This window comes from Echiichthys vipera (genome assembly GCF_963691815.1).
Source record: "Echiichthys vipera genome assembly, chromosome: 21".
In the NCBI taxonomy this organism is placed as follows: domain Eukaryota; kingdom Metazoa; phylum Chordata; class Actinopteri; order Perciformes; family Trachinidae; genus Echiichthys; species Echiichthys vipera.
The window spans coordinates 23,072,806-23,097,528 of NC_139846.1; the positions used below are offsets into that span (position 1 = coordinate 23,072,806).

The 24,723-nt window shown below is 44.6% G+C and overlaps 1 protein-coding gene across 2 annotated transcripts; it reads right to left on the reverse strand.

The window, feature by feature from the left end:
- Positions 1 to 55: 55 nt before the first annotated feature.
- Positions 56 to 24,405, reverse strand: zcchc2 (zinc finger, CCHC domain containing 2). 2 transcript variants are annotated; one of them, XM_083936584.1, is made up of 14 exons: positions 23,431 to 24,405; positions 20,605 to 20,725; positions 20,100 to 20,170; positions 15,705 to 15,776; positions 14,285 to 14,385; positions 11,554 to 11,657; positions 11,307 to 11,369; positions 9,124 to 9,184; positions 8,718 to 8,838; positions 6,205 to 6,272; positions 5,773 to 5,843; positions 4,624 to 4,740; positions 2,923 to 4,499; positions 56 to 374 (listed from the first exon to the last, which is right to left on the reverse strand). In XM_083936584.1, the coding sequence occupies exons 1-14, from the start codon at positions 24,244 to 24,246 to the stop codon at positions 360 to 362; spliced, it is 3,378 nt and encodes a 1,125-aa protein (XP_083792710.1). In that variant the 5' UTR covers positions 24,247 to 24,405; the 3' UTR covers positions 56 to 359. The 2 variants fall into 2 exon arrangements, with proteins under 2 accessions (XP_083792710.1, XP_083792709.1); XM_083936583.1 differs by having other exon boundaries at positions 2,865 to 4,499.
- Positions 24,406 to 24,723: the final 318 nt, after the last annotated feature.

Consider the following 24,723-nt stretch of genomic DNA (forward strand, 5'->3'; position numbering starts at 1 on the left):
GTTAATCGTTTCCAACCCTCAGTGCAAAAATATCAAAGACGAACTAAAAGGGAAAGGACCGGGGGTCACGCGGACTGTCGCCACGCATGGGACTGCGAGTCATCTCCATGGGGACAAGGTTCTCTCAGGCACGAGTACTCAGGCTTTGTCCGCAGAGCCCTTGGCAGGTCACTTCCTGTTTAAGAGTGTTTTTTTGTTTTCCTGAAGTATACAGAAGCAGTGCTCACACACACACAGTGCCTGGGGAAGGCATCGACCACCGTGACTGTGGAAGCGAGACCAGAGGGGCTCCTCTTCGTCCTTTCCTCTTCCTCAGTCGGCACTGTCGAGTGCTTCTGAAATGTGGGAGGCTGCGTACTTTAACCGGAAGCCACCTGCAACACCAACACACATGCACACATACAGAGATGCATCCAGACACACAGAGGATATGCAATCAGCGCACAGTTGGATAAGAGAGAACATTACTGAGGGTCAGGGAGGACCTACACATGTGTTTGTTCATGTTACCTAGTGATGGGACGGGCAAATGAGGCTACATGAAGCTACATAAAGCGTTTCCTTTACTTACTGTCCACTAGATGGAGCTCTGTTCAACAAGGGGTTGAATCACACTGAATTACCATTTCATTCAGCCTTTCTCTTTAAACCAAGAGCTCCATCAAGTGGGCTCAACAAATACAACTGATGCTTCATGAAGCTCCCTGGAGCCTCATCAGCGTTACGTTCTGAATTCACCTCGTTCAAACTTAGTGTTGTACTATCCTGGCACTCACTGCTTCTCACCTATAGTGCTATTAATCAGTGTAGATTGTTTTGGTGTGCCTTTTAAGTTTGTTTGTGAGATTTGCGGAAAGAGACGCCGCTGTTGAGTTTTTCAAATGTACTTTTTGGCGAGTGTCATCTATTCAAGTTGTATCGAAGAGAAGGATGATACCTCCAACACGGGGCAACTCACAACGATACCATCTAGATTGATAAATAGCACTATAGGTAGGAGGTGGGGTGAACTGTCCCTTTACATACTAACACTGAGACTCTGCCAGCCGTTGCACCTCTGCTCTGTGAGGGTAGTTCACCTGTGTGTCTAGTCCAAGGTTGTTTTCAAGCACTGCTGCGACGTGTGGCCGGTGTTAGAAAAAGAAATGTGGGTGTTTTCCTCCCTTCAGCCTCAGGCGGCAGTGATGAACCCATGACGACGGGTGCACCAAAATGAGGCAAAGAAGACATTGCACTCAAACACAAAGGTGAGATTTAAACTTTATCAGAAGTGTTTTCATACAGTATGTTTTTTTTTTTTTTACAAGAGCAAAGATTTAAAGGAGCCACCCGTGGAGTGGGTGACGCAGCTCCAAAGGGGGCTAAAGTGTCTGCAATGTTAGCACGTGTGCCACCTGTGTTCAAAGAGCGTGATCAGTGGGGCGGTAGGCAACCAAAGAAAATCTCGGTCGACTGAAATTCTACCTACTCTTCAACCAACCGATGCTTGTTAAAAAAAGAAAAGGTACGTTATCTCTAGATTAATTCACTCGTCCACAGTGTACTCGGTACACTTTACCTAGTGTCCAACATTTTGTTTTGTCCTGAGGGCAGTGGGTGTATTTTTTTGCAAAGGGAGTGTCACGTATTTACATTCTGCTACAAAGAGCAGCTGTGATGAGGCGATGAGTGTCTACTTTGCTTTGAGTGCTGCACGTTCGGAGGTTTTTTCTGGTCGCCAAGAGCTGAAAATTAAGAGCTGCGCTCGTCAATGTCATTGTTTTTCCGAGCCGTCCGATCACAGTGGAGTAGAGACGGGGCGAACACGCTACCACATAGACCAACCGTCACTTCCTACATGGAGCCTACAAGTGCTAAACAACAACAACAGCAGCAGCAGCAGAGGAGACATGACTCCCATTGGACCGCACACATCTGCATATTTACGTCAGCCCCAGTTAACTGCTGCAGTTTGTTTAAAAAAAAAAAAAAAAGCAATGTTAAAACCTCGAAACACACACGAAACTGCAGTGTTCAGCCATTCAATGATTACTTTAACTGCCTGTAGGCCACTGACGCATCTACAGATCTCTCGGTGGTGCAGGTCGGCAGGGGAAACTGCCGATGGTGACAACAACTAAAGTCCTCTTCCTTGCATCAGTCTGCAGCCTATCAATCGCGCATGAATGAGTCTGTGAGTTAGTTCGTTAATCAAAGAGTGAGCCGGTTTTATGAGCCACCTCCTAGAACTGAGGCAAAAACATACCAAGACTATGGGCACAACCACTGCTTGTTGTTAGCTCCGCCAAGAAAGTCATGTATGGGGTCGGTTTGTCTGTCGGTAGAATTACGGAAAAACTACTGGCCCATGAAATTTGGTGGAAGTGTGAAGCACTGCCAAGTAAGAACATCATTTAGAAATAGGCCATGGTCTGCGCTCTCCAAGTGTCCTTCTAATTTTTAGTGGTTCGGTTATTTCACTCTGTCCAACTACATGCAAACCAGAGGCCGATAGCTATGTATGGCAAACGTGTCTGCTCTCCGACATGTTTTTCCTTCCCTGGTGTTTATTCCAGGTGTGAACACTCACATTCTGACTCAGACCACACTGCGATGCAGGTGTCTCAGATAGACCCACCACACTAGCGTTCTGAAGCATTTTAGTGTTGTTATTTGGGTGCGATTTGAATGTTCAGTGGCAGAACTTCTCTTCTGGTTAGACCAACCAAACTGAAGGAGGTAACCCACCAGAACTGAAACTAAACAGCTCAACAACTTATCAAAGTCTGGGCTGAATGTTGTATTCTGATCAATGACTGCTGGGGTTCTGGGGAAGGATAACTAAGGGGTTCTCCGTTTCTCTCTGTTCCGTGCAGCTACACTACCTTGCTGTGTGGAGTCTATGGAGGGTTGGTTGCAATCCTGAGCATAGTGGCCACTCACACCACAATTATAACAGGACACATTGCCGCTCTTCTTATTGACTCCACCTCCCCCCAGCGTAGCAGCAGGCAGCATCCCCAGGGGATTTGGGTACACGTGCTGGTAGACGCGCTGGCAGAACGATGCTGGCGCCAACTGCTGCTGGAGGTTGTAGTTTGCAGCTGCGGCGGCGGCCACCGCTACCGCCTGGTTGCCCAACATGTGTGACGGCACGTCTGCGTGGCTGTGAGAGTGAGTGTGGAGGGGGCCGTAGGGGGACGGGTGCGCAGGAGGTGGCCCAGTGGGGAAGAAGGGGGGCATGGTGGCAGCCCCGTTGGCCTGGTGAGGAGGCTGCGCCTGGGTGAGGTAACTGTTACTGCACAGGCTTGTGAGCTGGAAGAGAGCGGGTGGAACGCTGAACACCTGCCGTGCTGCTGCTGCTGCCATCTGGTGGGAGAAGAATAAGGGTGCTTGGCAGCCGGGGGCGCCGCTCACGCTGTTGTTGTTGTTACTGACGCTGCCTCGGCCTCCGCAGTTGTTGTGACAACCACAAGTCCCGCAGCCCATAGTTTGCTGCTGCTGTTGTGGTTGCGTTGGCTGCTGGGGGGGCAATTGTTGCTGCTGGGTTTGCTGGAGAGTGATAGGGTTGTTAGGGGCAACAGGGGCGCTTCCACAGGAAGCACTGCTGTTGCTGTAGGATGTACAGTCGCTGTGTGCTGTGCTGTGGGTAAGCGCTGGGCTGGGGCTCGGGGCAGGTCCAGGGGTGTGGGTGGGCACAGCTAGAGGAACAACTGCTTGTACATGTCCAGGAGGTGGAGCTATTCCAGGGGCTGCAGGTGCTCCTACTGTAGGCATGACAGAGGTGGGGACAGGGGGCAGGGTGTAGGCAGAAGGCAGGCCAGATGGTAAGCCGGGGTGCTTGGCATGTGAAGGCTCCACATGTGGCAGAGGGGAGGCCAGGCCTGAGCTGGCCGGGTCTTGGCAGGGCGGAGGCTGCTGAAGAGGAGAGGAGAAGGATATGGGGCCAGGAGACATGGCGCTGATGGCTCTTAGAGGAGCCTGGTGTGAAGCCTGCGGGGCAGCGGGATTACAACCACTACCTAAAGCTCCTTCAGTGCCACCTTGGCTGTGAGGCAAAATCGTTTTGAACCTGTGAACCAGAGGCCTCACAGCAGGACTTCCTGAAGGGTGGAGGCCAATAGGAGGAATCCCAAAGGTTGGGAGCATGTCCCTCTTCTCTGGGTCCCCCACAATTCCAGGGCCCGGGACAGCCGGAGGCACCAGGGGCAACTGCATCTTCAGGGTCCCGGATGGGGGCTTCCCATCAGGGATGATGCCTTGACTGGGAGGAGGGACCAGTGGAAGTGGAGAGTCAGCAGACCCGTTAGGGAGCACATAGGGCAGAGAACGCATGAAGGAGAGAGGTGGGAAATCTGTGATGGCCTCTGGGCAGAGCAGCTCCGTCTGGGCCTGGTGGTTACTGGAAGACGGATGGTGGATAGAGGAGACCTCCCCCAGCACAGTTGGGTCAGTCTGCTTGGCGAAGAACATGCCAGGGCCAAGACCTTTGCTGGAGTCATCAGAGTGGCTATCTGTATCTACAGGAAAACAAGAGCGGGTCAGCACAGGGTCAGTCAACGTCACACAAGAAGCATGTAGCACACTACAAAAACTTTAATCCCTCAAGTGAACTCTGTACATACGTGTGTGTGCGTGTTTTACCTTTGTTGTTGTCGTCCTCACTATCCAGGCTCTCTGGTCCTCGGTGTTGAGGGCTCGATGGAGAGCTGTAGCTTTCTGACGATGTCTCACCGAAAGTATCTGGACCAGAACCTCCATCTGTAACAACACGTGTGTGTGTGTGTGTGTGTGTGTTAAACTGCTGAAGAGCTGCCAAACATCCAGCTACAGAGCATCCACTCATTGTGAAAGTATGTCCCTGTGTTTGTTTCATTAGGGTGGAGCTACTTTTGCGTAAAGTGGTATGGAGCTGAGTGGAGCGGAAACAGCCTCAACAGCCGTGTTCCGCGTCACTGAAAAGATGAATGTTTTCAAGCCAAGTATTAAACATATCCAACCGTTGGCTGAGTTTGTGACACTAGTTTGAAATCTACCTTTACATGCATCCCCGGTGAATGCCTAATACCAAGTGCCCACTACAAAACTTTAGCCCTGACATTCCTCTCACCTTATGGAGCTCCCCGATCAGATCGGAGGTAAATCGGAGTTGGCGCCGCGCACGGTGCTGGGAGCTCCAAATATCTAGCAGGCTAAATGTCTGCTGAGGCCGCTTCTTTGGCTGCAACCCTGAGTTTTGTTTTGTACTATTTTTAATGACTATATTCATTTACATTTTGACAAACTAGCAGCATTAAAAGTATGCTGAACTATTTGCATTTTACCCACACATATACAGGCAGAAGAAAACGTAAAAAGCGTCATGATCCTCAGGCAAGTTCTGAAGTTCAGAGTAGGGATTTTTCAGTGACTTCTGTGGATTTATGTCCCTTTGGCAGGTCGAACATCAGAGATAATGATGGTGATGTTGACTTAACTATGAGAAGGAGAGTTGATGCAAATTACAGCAATCAGGCACTAAGTGTTTTTAAAGTAATAGTGGTTGAGCATGCAGTGCTGTACGCACTACAGTTGACGTTGGCATATGTACACGGCATTGTGTAATTAACCTGGCGCTGCCTCTTGGAGGCAAAATCACCCCAATATTGGTTGAAACATTTGAACATGATGCAAATGATTCATTTTGACAGACGTTTAGAGACTTAGCCAGGGGTATAAACATTTAATGTTAGGTTAAACACAACCATACACAACCATCTGACTTCTATTATAGGCATTACAACAGGCACTCACCTTTTCTCTGAGGTGACAGAGCTGGTACCAACCTACCGTTGGCCACAAAGGCAGCACCCTTCCCCTTATCCCTAAGGAGACGGAGACGGGACACAAGAAGACAGAGTAATGTTAACAGAAAAATACAGTAACAGAGAACACAGATGTGGTCTGTGATGAGTAGAGTCAGTGCTGCCACAGTCCACTAACACGAGTTACACTACGCTCTCTCTCTTGTGTCAAAGATCCCAAACTTGATCAAATCACTCATCTGCAAAGACATGAGTGTAAAAATCCACTGATGGCTTCGTGTGACACAGTGGAAGCACGACATCTCTCATCCTATGCAATTTTTTCTGTTTATATTTGACTTATCAGTTTCACCCTCTGACACTGATACTTGCAGAGTCACCAGAGGAGTCATAAACATGCGATTAGCCGTCGCTGACCTACCTGTCTGTGGGCAGGCCTCTGCTCTTTGTTTTAGTGCCTGGGTGGCTTCTCTTCTCAGAGTCCTGGTGCTGTGAGGAGGAGGAGGACAGCGAGTCAGAACAGCTCCACACGCTTTAACCAAAACCATGAACACCCGAGTCACCAAACTCCTGGTAGCACCATTACCAGAGCTTTTTTTAGTTGCCATGTTAACAGGTAGGAGCAGCAGTTTAAGTCATTTCATGCTGAATGACTTAATATCATGAACATACATCTCTGGTAAACACAACATTTAAAGTTGTGCTCTAACTGATCTGTAGATTAAATCAACTAATAAATTAGTGGTTAATAATGAGTGATCGTCGACAAAGAACTTAATTAATTGAGGACCATAACGCTAATAAAGCCCATAATGTGACTTTTCAACGGAGAACTCCTCTAAGAGGTGGTTGATTCTTGCCACCACTGAGCTGTTACCATCACACTCTGTGAGGAGGACAGAGGGACAGGTTATTGTTGTTTGTGGGACTATAACTTCCTGTTATCAAAGATTCTAGATGGAAAGTGTGTTGCACATCTCATCTCATCTTCAACCGCTTATCCGGGGTCGGGTCACGGGGGGCAGCAGCTCTAACAGGGGACCACAAACGTCCCCTCCCGGGCCACATTAATCAGAAGACGAGGGAGGTGCCACGTAATTTTTTCGGGCTGCTCCCGGCCGGGCTCCAAGGCAAACCCAGCCACCAGGCTTCCTCCGGGCAGGGTCTCTCTTCCTTTTTCTCGTTTGTCCATAGAGTCTTTGTGAACCATTCTTAGTCCGGCCCCTCGCCTGAGACAACTCTATCATGGGAGACTCTACCAGGAGCACTAGACTCCAGACAACACAGCCCTCAGGTTCACGGGGACGTACAAACCTCTCCAACACAATAAGGTGATGGCTGGTGCACATATTGTTTTATATTCATTCTGTATATAGCATTGCTTCAAAAACATAAATGACAGTATTCCCTTAATCACCTGTTTGCATGTGTGACACAGGCAAATCATTAAGTACTACCTTTTGAATTTCTACAGTAAATAAGAGACTCAAAGATAATGCTCATTTTTTTACTTGATCCTTTGACCAATAGTGCGGCCATTCATCTTGAAGGAAGTTATTGTTAGCGTTGCAGTTGGCTGCAGTGACGTAGTGCACCCTGGGTAATGTAGTTTAACCGCCATGAATCGCTGAGATACAGATACGTAGAGCAATGGAAAGCATTCTGGGAGCTTGTGAGAAGTCGCTATACGAAGGAAAAATCCTGATACGCCAGGAGGTAAAATGTAGAAGTGGGGTTAGTGCGTAGCGGCCCACTCAAAGCACTGGATATAAAGCCACTGACTGACTTAAAAAGAGTTAGTACGCTCTTATCTTCATTCCAAATATAACATTGCTGCATTCTGGAAAAACCCAGATGAATGAACTGTTCTGTTTTTCACATTATGTGTTTACAAAAAAAGTATTTGACCTTCTCAGAAACAATCCCATGGAGAACTTCTAACATTTGGAACAACAAACAAATGTGGGGTAGCAACGTCCAGTACAACAGGAAGTCATTTGCAATATATTAAGCCTCTATTGTGACAGGGAAGAGAGAGAGAGAGTGAGGGAGGGGAGGGGAGGGGGGTGTGTGCTTCGTCAGCTGCCTCTTTCTCTCTCTCACACACACACACACACACGCGCAGAGTCTTGACCTATATCAGTGAGATTAGCGGGGAGTACTCCCATTCACGTGGCCGAGTGTGACATATCCAACTAAACACTTCTCTCTCTCTTACACACACACACACACACACACGTACATGTCTTAGTCACACTAAGGAACGGCTATGTGTCCTACAGGCCTTCATGTAACTGCAAGCTGTAATGATTAACTAGTGTTCAAGGAATTGTCTTTACCTGTGAACGGTGGTGCTGAGCTTTACAGTTGAGTTAATCATTACACTGCTGCTGTTACATGAGAGAAAACTAAACATCTTGACGCAGCACGGCCTTCACCCCAACACACCGACAAACAAACCCCTAAAAATGATCAATTTCTTATGATTCATTATTGAGCTTGTTCCTTTTTATTGTTGTGTACATTTGTAACGTTTGTGTGTACGTTTGTTTCTTAACCCCCAAAGCAATTTACGTCAAAAGCAACTGGACTTGGTTATTTGTCTGGGAAGACGTTTCACCTCTCATCCAAGAGGCTTCATCAGTTCATGTAAATGTGCGTAAATCTTATTTTTAAGGAGTGCAAGACTTCGTTTTGCCGATTCAAGACCGGCAAAGAGTTGGTGCCGCTCTGGAACCAGTTTTCCTGTCCGAGAGCCGAGTCTTTGGCATCTAAACAGGAAGAACTGGTTCAAGATGAGGCACCGGCTCTGAACCGGCCCTCAAAACCTCTTGGTCGAAAAGGGGGCATCAGGTACCAAAATTTTTGTATTTGACGTGAATCGGTCGGCTTAAAAGTCAAAGGTTCGGTACCCGACCCTACCACAACCCTCACCTGTTCAGCGTCCTGGCTGCTCCTCAGTGTACAGCTCTTGCTCCTCTCTGCCGGACCGTTGAGCTCTGCAGCGTGGCCCCCCCTCCGATTATCCCCCTGGGAGCCCTTGGCACTAGAGTGACTGGTGGAGAAGAGAGGAACATGCTGCAGGTGTTTTCCCTTCAGGTGTGTATGACATCATTTCTGAGCTCATTTGCTCACATTTAATGCTGTTATCAATATGTTTTCATACATCCATCTATACAAATATATGTTTTAAGATCTATTGGAAATGTGCATAAACACCTTTGTCTGGATTCTTACTCATTAGCTCCTGATAGATGAACAAAGTACAGTATTCAATTATTATTTAGTGAAGATGAAACCATTTCAGAGGCCCACGTCAGACCACAGGCAGTCTACTCACCTTTGACATGGACTCTTGGTCCCATGCTTTTTCTTGTGTCCCTGAGCGTACGACTCTAAATCTGACAGAGATAAGAAACCGCCATTACACCCACAGTTGAATAAATATTCAAAAGTCAAGTCAAGTAAATGCTTTTGACATGGTTTCTCACTGTGACAGGGAAATGAAATCCACAAGGAATGACTTTGTGATGAACAGTGACAAATCTGAAGATATAAAATATACAAACAGACATTTGAGGATATAGAAATGAATGAAATTAGCAATGCTAATGCTAAGCCCTTGCTAGAACCCAAAGCCCAATGAAGCCCTTACACGAGAAATACTACACTATACTTCAGTATAGTCGAAGCAGCAGAGTGAGGCATTACATGGATACTGAATCTTACTACAAAGAAATGCAAATGAATGACAAAGAAAACAGAGATATCCTTTCAAATGAAGGCAAAGATTTCTCGTTAACCCTTTCCTATTGATTCTAATGTTAAAGAGTTTCCATTTTAGAGGCTCAGGAACGCCGGAGTTGTGCGGACACGAGGCGTTAAGGCAGCAAAAGATGTGTTATTGTCAACAAACACATGAGAGTGTGGATGTAGCCTTTTGGTTTCAGGCCTTTGATTTCTCTCTGTTGTTCTCTGTTGGGAACATTTAAAACTATTCATGATGATCCGTGTCTATACATCAAAAACAACACAGTGATTGATATTTTTAGCCCTTTGTCTTTGTATCTCACTGCACCGAGTCCCTTTGACTCTGCTTTGCCCCGTTGCATGCAGCGCTGTACACGTTAAAAGACATTTGTATGATTTTTCTAATGCCAAATTTCCTTCAGGTCTGCCTGTGGTCATTAAACTATACAATGCATCCATAGGAGAGTCTGTCACCCCCTCTCTGTAATATGCAGTCAATCATTAACTGTTCTTTGCACATTATTGCAGTACATGTGATCTGTATATGTTACTATTGTAACACTGTTATGTTACATACTTCTCTTTTTACAAATCTATGTTATCTGTATAATATTGTTGTTTGTATAGCTGGAGTTTGAAACGAAAACACTTTCCCTCTGGGATTATTGAAGTATTTCTGATTCTGAGGTTAAAGAGACGCGTTTGTTTAAAACAGGAAAACATTAATCTCACACACACAAGATCTTCTAAAACTAATAATCCTGATGGAAGTATGAGGCGGGTCAGGGGCTATGGTTACTGTTGCTCGGGTTCAACTCAGCCGAGCACGTGATCGGGCAAATATAGCTGTGAAATATGAGGATTTGAAACAGACTCAGCCTTTTCCAAACGACCTCCTAAAATAAACGGTAGGTAGCTTTTCATGTTTACTACAGTGCTGTGAGAAAGTATTTGCCCTCTTACAGATTTCTCCTGTTCACACTTACATGTTTCACATCATTAAAGGAATTTTAATATCAGACAAAGGTAACCAGAGTAAAAACAAAAAGCAGTTTTTAAATGATGATTTCTTCTATTATGTGAAAAAGTATTTGCCCCCAGGTAGTTTGAGTACAAACGGGCCTGGAGGGGGGGACAAGTACCCCAAAGCACGGGGCACGGGGCACGGGGGACAGGACGGACGGACAGTGTGAGTGCGCCCTAAGATGTTCTCCTGGGTTCTTTTGTCACCTCCTGGATGAGTCGTCGATGCGCTCTTGGAGCCATTTTGGTCGGTCAGCAGCTCCTGGGAAAGATCACCACTGTTCCTTGTTTTCTCCATTTGTGGATAACGGCTCTCACTGTGGTTCACTGGAGTCCCAACGCCTTAGAAATGGCTTTGGACGCATTTCCAGACTGATAGATGTCAATGACTTTGTTTAACACTGTTCATTCATGATTTAACAACAACTCCTTTTTCACATAGGGCCAGGTTGGTTTCATTTAAAATCTGTATTTTGTATTTACTCAGGTTATCTTTGTCGGATATTAATTTTGTTTTGTGATCTGAAGCATTTAAGTGTGACAAAAAAAGAACAGAAGACAAATACTTTTTCACAGTGCTGTGTGTAGCTGCAGCTGCGGCCCTGGTTAGTGGGCTGTTCCCTTGCTTTGTGCGCACAATCAGGCCTCATTCACTCATTATACATGCTCTTGTGCATTTCTTTTGTCCTCTTTGCTGCTCTCTCACTGCCACTTCTACTTCCCACAGAATAACAATAAAGTCCCTCTCACCTTCCTCCTGACTGGAAGCATCAGAACAGTCTCCTTGGTAGGCTTTACCCAGCTGGCAGTTGCCTATAAAGAAAAAGATTACGTTGTAATCCTTGAATCCTTGTGACACTTTTAAAGACAACTGAACAACCCAAATCTGCTTCATCCTGCAGACTTTGTGTCAAGACCTGCTTTAACGCTAAACATACGTTGCAAAAAAGCCAAATTTGAAAGGGGGGAAAAATGATTACAACTTCACGGTACTCACATCTGCAGCAAGTGGGTTTTGTAGAGTAACTGGAGTCACAATTGAAGAAGCTGCAGACCTTTCTAGTCTGTCTGAAGACTGGAGGAGCAGACAGGAACCTTTCCCTAAAGGCGGACAGAGACATAGGGGACGAGACAGACACAGAGAAGAACATGACTGAATTAATACATGATGCAGAGTGAGAGAGAATAACTACTAGCATTTGTGGTTCGCAGCTGAGCAAAGCTTAGACATACTTATACATATATTTTCCTTGTCACTTCCACACAAGTTATCAAAGCAAGGGTCTGACAGCACATACTGTATCTGAGGGCGCACTCACACTGTCCGTCCGTACCGTTCCCCGTGCTTTAGGGTCCTTGTCCCCCCCTCCAGGCCCGTTTGTACTCACACTACCTGGGCCTCGGAGAATGCTTCTTGCTGCCTATACGTCAACACGCCGTAACACTCCACTCCACCTCCGCATCACACCAACGTGAACCTTTCACCGCCATTGTTTGAAATGTCCGCGCATGGTCCCTCCTTCTTTTTTCTATGTCCCAACAGGCGCACATAAAATGACCTCAGAGCTGCTGTAGGCCTCGTGCCTGTGCTCGTACACGTCCGCACGGTCGTACATGTGTAAACCTGCTTTACAAAAGCCCACCAAGTAGGCGCGGTACGGTTGCACTCACACTGGTCAAACGAACTAGACTTTACCAGTAAAACCTGTTTGGGCACGGTACGGATGGACAGTGTGAGTGCGCCCTAAGACATTTGAGGGGAAATGCTTTCTATATACAGTATATATATGATTTGGAGGAAGGCATCCTAAGGATCACTTTATAAAAAGCCACATTTTAATACTTAAAAAAAAAAATCCAGAGTGAACAATGGACATGAAGAGCTTTTTTAAAGATGTAACCATAAATATCCTAAATGTGTGTGTCCCAGTTTATTTCCTGTTGCAGTGAATGTGAATGACATCAGCTGACAGGAGGTCAACAAGGAGCAAGGCTGTTGCCTAGCAATGGAATTACATTAAAATGATCTATACATGTTTTACACAGTACTGGGTTTTGTCTGGTTATGATCAAATCACATACAACATACTTTTCCTGTACACGCAAATTAGCTCTTAATGACAAACTTGCACCGATCTGTAGAATAATCCTGTAATGCAAACATACTGTAGTTAAAATATTACAGTAAAAAGCTTTCCCCTGGCACCCGTTAAGCCCAGACACATTAAAGCTGAGAGGGACGCATGAGCAAGAAACAAGGATGATTGTAACACAGCTGGGTTGTGGGCAGGTCTACTGATGGAAAACTGGAGCTCACTTAAGTTTCACTTTCCACAGTTTCACTTCACACAAAACAAAACTGATGGACATGATGAGTGTGTGTGTGTGTGTGCGTGCGTGTGTGTGCATGTGTGTGAGCGTGAGTGTGTGTGTGAATGTGAGTGTGAGTGTGTGTGAGTGTGAGTGTGAGTGTGAGTGTGTGTGTGTGTGTGTGTGTGTGTGTGTGTGTGGCTGGTCGGCTTAGAAAATCACTCACCCAACCTCCATACAAATGGTTGGAAATGACGTTGGGACGTATTTAAAGGACACAATCATATAATCTGAGTGCAGCTGTTCTCTCGAGCAGAGATCTCCCCTGAGGGCCGTGGAGGAAGAGACATGAGGCAAATACACTACACGAGGGGAAAAGGGACACGCACACGCTGTTGTTCCGAACAAAACAGGAAGTTATTGTAGTCTAGCCCGCTGATTTGGCCTGCTCGCCAATCAGCAGTTGGTGCGGCAGCAGTGGCTGTGACACAAAGCTCATGGAGGCATGCGTGCTTTAAAGCCTTTGGAGCCGAATAGCCCCAATTTGTGTCAGAAAATCCCTCTGGGAGTCAGGGCTCGGTCTACTGTGCCAGACTTTGAAGATTAAAAGTCATTTGCGCTTCTCATCCTGTGTTTACTTGGCAACGCTGCTGTTCACAAACTCCCAACCAATATAGAATATTTGCATGGGTACCACTAACTGGCTGCAGATCTTTTTCAATCACAGTAAGTCACGTTGTGAGAACCAGTAGCTCACTCACATGGGTATATTCTGTAATCGCAGCAGTAGATGTTTAATTGATTTAGGTTATTCTAGGTGATAATGATGATGCTCGGATTCTACCGACTGCTTCAAGATGCCAGAAAGCACGAGTGTTAGTTCTCTTCTAAAAATGTATTTAATGGGTTTAATACAAACAGGAAATGACTCAGAAAAAGCAAAGTTTTGGGGGTAAAAGAAGACAGATGTTGACATCTTCTCCTTGGAGAACTCAACTTAATGAAAAGATCATAGTGGGGACTTTGGGTTATCCTCGGTCAAGGCTGCAGTTTGCAATGTTTTTGCGTCATCTTAGATGGCGTGGATGCCAGAGAGAACAGCAAACAACTTTTAAACAAGGTTTTGCTGATTGAACCGAAAGCTGAAAGACTTATTTTACCTCTATCTAGCTATGAACGCGTCTGACATAAAAGGATGAGTGGCCGCTGAAGCTCACCTTAAAAGTCATGTTTGTTCAGCGTTGTTTTTGTTTGTTAAAATAAATGAACTCACTAGAAATAACCCAAACATTTTAACAACATAGTCAGTTTTGAGAACACTCTTCACACACTGAAGCCACATTGATACAAAAATATTACTATTGTGGTGTCATTCTTGCAATATCCTCCTTAGTTGACACACTACTGTAGGTGTATACCTGAGGTTCTTCTCCACCTCCCTGCTCTCACTTCGGTCCCCCTGGCTCAGAAGCCTCAGGATGCTCTTCTCAAAAGACTCAGTGCACTGATCCTTTGGGAGCTGCAGGGGAAAAAACAGACAGGATACACGGTTTGCACAATCAACATCAACTACAGCTAGAGTAGGCTAGCAGAAGTCATTTCCTTGTAAACCTTTCAAATCAATGCAATTCAGCTTGAGCCAAAGAATGTGTCGGCATATCGAGCCTTACCCTCTGCACTTGGGCCGATCACTCAAACTCAAACACGGACAATCCCTCATACTGTACCTCAAACTGCTGGAGGTGATGGATAAATACTAATATAGTCGATCTGTGTAGCCAGATTATTAAAACGGAGGGACAGAGATTTAAAAAAGAAATTTATGAAGAAAGGGTTCTGTCCATAGATCCCTGCACCGAAGATTCATGTGATTATTTCTTTCGTGTCCTTTTTATGAAAGAAGTTCTTCTCCTCTCTCCTTTCTGGCATTTTTACACTTTTATTTTGTAATCATAAAATGCTCCTAAGCTAATAAGCGTATGGCACAGTAAAATGTAAAAGAAATCCACCAGGTGTAGAAACTTGTCAATACTTAATACTCATATATTTCTGATCAAAGTCTGAACAATCTGCTGAGCTTCCTGTCTGTCATCGTGGCAGCGTCCCTTCCAGGTTCCTACGGTTGTCAATGCTTGAGAGTCCCACGCCTTTGGAGTGAGGCGGAGTTTTGCTGTGCGACATTAACCTTTCTCCGCCAGATGGATTGATTCTCATTTGCTCAGCATATCCGCCTGGGAACTTTAGTTTGGAGATCTTTTGGGAAGCGGCGAAAATACTGGTTGCTGATTGGATAAACCATCTGTCTATCACCAACATACGGGCCAAATCAACCAATCAGATCAACGAGGCATTTCACGTGCTAACAGCGTGGAGGCAAAGCTCAGCAAGTAAACAACATGTCAATAAAGGATATTTGCCGTTTGTGTAACGTGAATTTACGGATCAAAGGCCCAATTTCAGGAGCCCGGTCCATATTCAACAGAAGGATCTAGAGAAAAAAGAGTAAGCGAGCGGCTTGCTCGATAGACAGTCGCTTCTCGAAACCAGCGCTGATTGGTTCAGTCGTTGATCTGAGAGTAAAATACAATAAAGCTTGCCAGATCAGGATGGTCTCACAAGGCTAGTGCGACATGCCGGAAAGGAAAGAATTGTTTTAACTTAACATTTTGGAACTGCATGTGTAAATAAACAGCAGCACGAATCCTGAATAATCCTAGTTTGAGTGGCAAAGTTAAAAAGGAGCTGTGGTTAGACTGGTTAGAACACCCATAACTGAGGCAATTTGTCATCGCACTGAATGGATGAGGAGTGAGGAGTGACAGTAACAAAAGTAGGTACCTTAAGAAGGAAATTCTCCAGCTCCAGGTGGGTTTTGGTCACACTGCTAGAAGAAGAGTCTGACCACTTCACCTGAAACACAGGAAAGGAAATTCTCCAATGAGAAATCTGACAACACCAAAAAGGAAATGGGGCTATGGCAGCATTTGATGGTACACTGTGAGCACACGTTCATGCAAGTGCACACCCAAAAAGACAGGACACCATCATTAATTTAAGGGATGTATTTTCGGTGGTTAAGTGTTGACATACAGCTCATAACACCGAGTGACAAGTTAGTGGAATCAGTACTTTGGAAAAAGAAAGAAGAGGGAGCAGGTCAATTCCCCACCGTCAAAGTCTACACAAACATCCCTTCTCCTCTCCATCTATGATCATATAGATATGGCATTAGTTACACCCTTAGAGCGCTGAAGGCATGTAATGGTTATGACGCAATATGCAACTGGGGGGATCAGGGATGGGCACTGAAACCTGGTTCTAAATTTGCCCGGGAGAAGATTTTGAAAGGCCGTAGTATCGATAGGCTCTGAGGTTATTGGTTCTGCTTAACGGTCCTCGCCGTCCTCCTGTGCAGGGTGCTCACTCACTGCATGTGTGTCACTCTCACACACACAGCGATAGAGCGATGGTGGAGAGAACCAAGCGGTCCAAAGTTTGGCTTGACTTCACCAAAACTGACGCAAATAGCGATGCTCATTGCAGTGCAACCAGATTTTTGCACGTAAAAGAGGTAAAACGTCTAAAAGTGCAGAATATTCAGGCGGATAAAAGCACCGTTTTTGAAGGTGGAGCTCTCAACTCTCCCGTTTCCCCATCCACCTCATGTACGTTCAGTTATGCTAGCTGTATATTATGCTGCCAGAGCCCTACAGAGTTTAATCATTTATAAAAACACTGGAATAATAGTGTGATGCCCATGTTACCGCCGTGTTTTTTATGTTGTTGTGAGTGATTTACACTGGAGATCAAAATAAGAGAACAAACTATAAATACTTGATTTATTCTGAAATACTGTTATTTCGTCCCTCGTCTTAACACCAGATACATTTATAAAGAGTATCACAAGTGACATGACGCAGGCTGTATTTATAAGAAAGCTGTGCTCAGTTAGGCTTTAGCGAGTGTACTCTATCTTACCTACACTGAACTGGTTTTGCGCATTTTAATCGGGCCAAGTATTTCAATACGCTTTAATGAGCATACAACCACGGTTAGTGCAACTGTGGTATTTGGTACAGTATGGTATTAGACTACAGACTAAGTATTGTGTAGCTCAGTTATATAAGAAACCATGATTACTGGATCAAGAACAGCACTTCAATGAGTAATTAGATGTAGACCATAGAGGGAAATATCAATAATTCTGAGAAATGTGGGCAACACACAGACGTAAGGCAACATGTAGCTTCTTTAGTAGGACTCATCGTCCGTGGGGGATGTCATATATGAATAAATACTAGCAGACGTGTTTTTTAAGACTGACATTGTTGAAATAGATGATCTAATATTGGTAGCGAGGGCAACAAGTAAGGAAACTGCTGAGACGTTCCTGCAGCTCCCTTTTGCACCTAGCCTCAGCGAGGAGAGGAGGGAAAGACAGTAAAAGAGAGTCTCATACTGAGCTGAAATTAAAGAACTGACGCAACACCTGCCTCTCTGTTTAATTAAAGGCATTATTTTTTTGTGTGTTCTGTTAGAAAAAACAATATCCGAAGCCTAAAACCGAGAAACTGAAAACCTACCCAACAAACGAATATCTGAACAGTCGACTATCGAGGTCGAGCCCTGATTAAAAAACGTGATTGTTCAGGAACCGGAAACGGTGAGTATTGGTGAGGAGTACTGGCACCCTGACCTGGAAATCCCCATTTTTCATGATAGAGCAGCAGGAAACACAACATTATGAATCTGTTCATGTACTTAACGGGCCCAAAAAGACGACAGATAGCCATTTACTCCCTCCCACCACAACCAGCAGCCTAATTTGGTCGTCTTTATTAATAAAAAGTATCCGCGTCTATAGCTAACATATATTAATTATGCTACATGAGGAAATGACACATGCCTATTACAGCTCATGGGTAGTACATGTGTTACTGTGTGTGCGTGTCTGTGTGTGTGCATCAGTGGTTCGGAGCAGTAGAAACAGATGGCGAGTGAGAGCGTCTCACTGTTGGCTTGATTGTCGAAGCTCAGTCAAGCCAACAGGACAGTTTCTCCTCTCCATCTGTCTTACCCTTTTTTTCTCTTTCTTGAATTGAGCACTTAATAGTCCTTTTTGTTACTGTGAATCCGCGTTTGAAAAACATCCATTCTTAAATGGTAAATGGACTTGTAATTATATAGCTCCTTTCTAGTCTTCTGACTACTCAAGGCGCTTTCACAGTGCTTGTCACATCCACCCGTTCACACAGACATTCACACTGACGGCAGTGGACATCTACATACCATCTAATCTAATCTAACCATTCACGCCACATTCACACGCCCGGCCCGCTCTACCTTTGAGCCAAAGACCGCATTCTTAAAGGAACAAGCTCATTACCAGTGATGAGATAACTGCACATCATGCACAGCAGGTCTTGCAGGTTCTTTTATTTATATCTATTGGGAATGCACTGATGGGGTGAGGTTTGTGCGGTTCTATCTGATGTACTGGGTGTAACTGTGCCATGCTCTCCTGCTCTGCTGCTCCTGGATGATACAACCTCATTTAAATTAACAGGCATACATACACACATTCTTTAAAACAGGCATCACTGCGACCAGAAAGATGCTAGCCTTGAGCTGGGAACCCCCTCACGCAGTCACAAAAATCCAGATGATTAACACAAATGTCGATATCATTGGCATGGAGCTGTCAGTGGCGCGGAGCTGTCAGTGGCGAGAGTGCATGGTGTGGAGCTGTCAGTGGCGCGGAGCTGTCAGTGGCGAGAGTGCATGGTGTGGAGCTGTCAGTGGCGCGGAGCTGTCAGTGGCGAGAGTGCATGGTGTGGAGCTGTCAGTGGCGTGGAGCTGTCAGTGGCGTGGAGCTGTCAGTGGCGAGAGTGCATGGTGTGGAGCTGTCAGTGGCGTGGAGCTGTCAGTGGCGAGAGTGCATGGTGCTACAGCTGTCACCATCTCGTCATGGGAATTGATTTAAGGAAAAGTGAAGGATCTTTCTCTGGAAATGTGAATTTTGCGTTCCCTGCTTATCGTCTTTATGTGAAATCGAGACCCAAGGAACGGGGAGGGAGGGAACTCCACAGGGTTTATATTTCACCTTTCTTGTCTTCTTAATTTTTGTCTGTACTGATTTTGTTTTGTATGTATTTTGTAAGGTGTTTTTTTTATGTTTGTTGTAACTTTGATCACAATGAAAAACAGTGATGAGACAGACTCACTATGGAATAAGAGCTTGGGATTAGCCTGGTGCAATGACCAAAAGGAGCAAAAGTAAAGAAAGTTTGCCAGGATGTGCACACCACATCTAACCCACAGACTGCCTGTAACAATATGGACACATGTAGAACATGCACAGTCACCACACTATCAGCCGTACAGAAAAGATTTAGCAGGGGCGTTATAAACTGAGTATAGATAGTCAAGAGAAGATAGACCACACTACACTATTGAAGATTTTTTTAAAAAGCCTAACTTCCAGGCTGGCACTGGTATTACCAGCACAGTGCACCGCAGATGTAAATAACAAGAGTAACAAACATCTTTCAGAGAGCCACTTCATGTTCAATTTTGATTCTGAACTTATGAGCACTTATGAGCACAGAGGTGGAAATAAGTTGTTGAAATTTCAAAGAGTTAAATTCAGAGGCACAAAAAACCTTGTCCATAACTCAAAACATAAATACTCAGTGCTAGAAATGTGTCATTTTAATTTCAAACTCAAACGACACAGATTTACTTCCATAGTGTTTGTCTAATAACTAACCACCTCTTACAGACTGTAAGGACTTTAACTTTATAATAAGGACAGGAGCAAGTGTGGAAATGGTGATCCGTTTGTGTTTGATGTAAAGTTTAATATTTATAGTCACCTACAAATTTAGGATTTAACCTCATTGCTCCATGTTGCAGAGGAAGGGTCTTACATTTATAACTGAGCAGTGAAGTTCTGCCGTTTTTGGACTAAAGAGACCATGCGGACTTATCACTGTCTTCCTGTACATCGATGCCAGAGAGCCATGGTAAAAAGCCACTGATGTGGAGTGTTTGAAAGTGTATTTTATTGGCTTTTCACCAAGCTATTACACTCCACCATCAAGCAAACTGTTTGGAGTGTGAGTATGTGTGTGTGTGTGTGTGTGTGTGTGTGTGTGTGTGTGTGTGTGTGTGTGTGTGTGTGTGTGTGTGTGTGTGTGTGTGTGTGTGTGTGTGCACAGTGTTTTTACCTACCTCAAAGTTGTATTCCTTGTCTATTCTGGTCCGAGAGATGCCCCTGAGCACAATGCCCTCTATATGCACTGCTGCAACAACACAGAGCAATAATCACATAAAACTACTATGATACAAGTTTAGCAGGACAAAAGAGATGTTTTTTATTCTATTTGGACTTAGAAAAACAAGCCTATACAAGTTATTATAGCTCTCACTAGGAATCAGTCAGTACTTGTAAGTGTCCAGACAACTTACTGCTTAAAAACATATTTAAGACGTGCAGAAATTTTGAAGGGGGCTTTACTGTACGCTGTGGCAAGATTACATCATTTGAGCTGTAGTGACAAAGCATTACGGAAGAAACCTGTTAGTTTGACAGGTATTTGTCAAGTGCACACTGTAAACAGTTCACTGCTTTGACAGAGTAAACGAAAGCGAACAATGACGAAACCCACAAATCAAAACACAGCCCAGTTCCTGGCTGAAGCTGCAGCCGGGGCAAATTAATGGCTGTTATTCTCACCTTCTCTTTGTGTTGCCCAGCGGCTGGAGCGGCGGCTCTGGCAAGGAGGATGGGAGGCGGTACATTCCCCCAAACCCAGTGCTGGGGAGGGCAGGTAGTCTGCCTTCTGACTCGGCAGCTCCTGGAAACCAAAAAAACATTAAGTTAGTTCCTGGCTCCTTACAATTTTGACAGCATGACTTCAGTGCATTTCACAGCTTTTAGGATTAGGGGTTTGTTTTGGTTTTCCCAGAATTTAGTGTTGGAGGTCATTTTTCGAATGGAGGAAGCACAGGAAAGGAAGAGGGCCAAGTACACTGAGCTGGTAGCTAAGTGTCAGGGAACGGGTGGAAGGCCCACTGTGCGCCTTTTGAAGTGGGCTGCAGGGGCTTCGCAGGTAAGTCTCTACACCGGGTCCTAGGACTCTTGGGGATTTGCGGACTGCACAGGAAAAGAGCCATCAAGAACATCTTAGGGCCACTCACACTGTCCGTACGTATCTTGCCCCGTGCTTTAAGGTACTTGCCCCACCCAAGGTTTATCACATATGCTCATATTGTTTGGCACCTTCATCACTTATTTAGTTTGTACTTATTTTATTCCAACATGCTGCTAAACTGCGCGCTGCGTATTGTTGTATATCGTATAAACCAACGTTTAACCACAATGTCTGTTGCACTCTGTCACACTAAGTTATTGTTTGATTTATGTTTTTATGCTTATTGTCACTCTGATCCTTTCACACCTTAGTATTGAAACTGTTGCACAATCATTTCCCTCGGGATAAATAAAGCTTCTTGAATCTTGAATCTCAATCTCATCATGTTTATAATAGTTCATTAAGTTGTTTGTTTATCAAAAGCTGTGATGGTAAATTACAAATGAATCAATGAAATAACTAAAAAACAAACAAACCGCTGTGTGAAAAGTAGGCAACAGCTCAGTCTTGTAATTTAAGACATCGGTATAGCTGATAACCTTGGCCGTTAACATTATTACTAATTCATCCAATGTACCGAGCACCACGCCATATTTACCTGGGCGACAATGTCTACTGCAACGCACTGAAGCACAAAGTAATTAGTATAATCACCTGCTGTCCTGTTTGTTGCAGTGATAACACATAACACACATATGATTTACGTTACTTTATCCAACTCCTGCTGCAGGAGTGTGAGCACACACCGGCTGAGGCAGACAGTCTGGAGTTACAGACGGTTCGGTAACGCTAATTACACATTATAACACTGACTGGCATTTCATGGATGTAGCTTTAATAGACGCGGCGCTTAGCATCCAGTAAGCTTGTTAATGGCTTTCCCTGTACGGCAGAGATCCTCAACAGGTCTTTCCGACGTCTTTTCCTTTAAAGATATGTTTGGAAATATATATTGACATGGATGCAGAGAATTATCAGCAAATATACATTGGTGAATAATTAAATAAATACATTTACACACCCTTGATGGGAAGCTTACTGACTTATAGGCAAGGTCGACATTACGGTGGCCGTGCACAGTTACAGTTGAGCTGTGTGCCTTTCAAATGTATGTTTAACATTAACATGGGATTTAAATGATCTTGGTAATATCTTAGTATTGTATGCACCATGAAAAGCTGTGTACAGGCTTCAGGCCGCCCTACATGTTAGGCCCATGTTAATATGTAATTCAGTATAATATAATATTTGTCGTAGGGGGGTCCCTGCTTCGTCTCTCTTGCAGATAAGGGGTCCTGGCCTTTAATAACACCTTGAAAACCCCTGTTGTGCAGAGCATCAAATAATAACAATAAGAAACAATAAACAAGTAACATTCAGTACAATAACTTGATTAAACGGAGGCAGAAGATGTCGTTACCTGCTAAAGAAACAAAAACAAAACAATAGTTGCTTGTCAACTTATTAATTATACAAGGAAAAATGTAATATCCATAAAACTAAACTCTCGAAATCTGGACCAAACTTTAATCCCTTCAAAATGGAATTTCAAAATTATTTAAAGTCTATTAAAATGATTAATAATAAGAAATCTACTTATACTGCTGATATATTACAATATTGTTTAAGGAAATGTAATAATATAGCCCATTTTTTCAATTTAATTTCTTAGTATGTATCTATTTTAGCTTTATTTATAGTTTTATTTTCTATTTATTTATTATTATTATTATTGAACTTATATATAATATAATACAATAACTGTAGAACGTTTTGGCATCACACATGACAAAAAACCACATATATAAGGCAATAACTTCTCCTTAAAGTGAACTTTACAATCTTACATTTTAATGACATAACATAAGTAAGCTTAAGGAAAACAGAGTACTGAAATACACAACATAATAAATGATTGTGGTTTAATTATGTTGTGTATTGAAGTACTCTCTCTTCCTAAGCTTACTTATGTTATGTCATTACAATTTAAGTTCACTTAAAGGAGAAGTTATTGCCTTAAATATGCGTTTTCTTTGTCAAGTTTGATGCCGAAATGTTCTGCAATTATTGTATTAAATTTGTGAAAACATGCAAATAACGTTTATGATAATAATAATGAATAAATAACCAAATAAAAGCAACAGTCATAGCAATATAACACTGGGGCAAGAACCGTGCACCCTGTTGAAACCACCTGCTGAACTTTAGCTAAACTAACTATTTTAGCTTCTTATGGTAGAAAATGCGAAATAACTTTTTAACCACTAATGTAATAAAGTAATGTAACATTATTAACAAAGCTTTAACGTTACATATATTAAAGCTAAAGTTCATTATATCCGTCACACAGCTCCCTTTTAGTCTGAGCTAGCTTCGAGCTAGCTTAGCATGTAACGGTTGCTCGTTACCGTTAGGATCTGGGCGTTTATTCTCAGCTGCCTCCGCCGCCTCTCCTCCGCTATGGCCAGCTCTATTTTGTCCAGCTGCCCCCGGACAATCTCCCGCTGGTGGAAGTGGAAAGCCGGGTGGAGAGAGGCCATGGCGAACAGCAGCGCTAACTGCTCCAGGGGTCCTACCGCGACGTCGTGTGCGTCGGAGCCGCAGGTCTGCTCTGACCGCCCGGGCACACTCGTGTCCTGACAGGGAGTGGGGGACGAGTGGTGGGGGTGGTGGTGGTGGTGGGGGTCCCTGAATGGAGGAAGGGAGTAGTCGTAATGTTTGGAGAACAAGGCCGGATCTACATGGCTCAGTATCCGAAAGAGTATTCCAGCACATTCCCTGCTTTCGGACCCGAGGAGGGACAGGCACACCAGGAGTTTGGACCGAACCACCGGGTCGATCACGTCCGTCAACACCCCCATATCACTCGGACTATTCGCCCGGAACTCAAATTCTCTTAAAACATGATAATCTTTCCTCGCCAGGTCCTCCAAGTATGATCCCAAAAAGCGGAGCTCCAGTGGTTGGCACATATGAAGCAGCCCGCACATGAACTCGATCCGCTTAGCGGGGTTCAGATGGAGGCCGAACCACTCGAAGACGGTCTCCTTGTCCAGCTGGGATGGATGCACACCGGACCCGGGCGACTCATCCAGCCCGTCGGACACCGAAGGAGGTACCGCCCTGGGAATATGTTGGTGCTCCGACCGATCCAATGAATCGTCCTCGGCTGTTTCGTCGCCTCCTTCCTCGGCCGTTTGCATCGGTAGCTTCATTTTCAGCATTATCAGCGCTGCGAGAGAGGCTTCAAAGTGTAAAGAACGGACTATTATACATTACTGACAACTTCCCCCGGCCCGTGGTGTTGAAAGAGAGGTGAACTGTCAGTCTTTTTACAGTGTTTTCACTATTAGCTAATGATCTGACGCGGCGATAGTACTGGAGCTTTCTCCCCCTACGGTACATTCTTCTTCTACTCCTCATTTCCGGTAGAGTGGCTACGCACCGTGAGCACGTTGCTGCCCCCTGGCGACTGTTAGAGGACTTGCTGTGACTATTATTATTGTACAGGCAGTAATACTGTACTGGACGACACTGTGTTGTGGTGGTTAGAGAGAGGGTTCCCGGTTCGAATCCCTGCTGTGGCCCCTTCTGTGTGTTTGCATGTTCTCCCCGTGTCTGCGTGGGTTTTCTCCGGGTTCTCCGGTTTCCTCCCACAGTCCAAAGACGTGCAGGTGTTCGGTTCATTGATGACTCTTAAT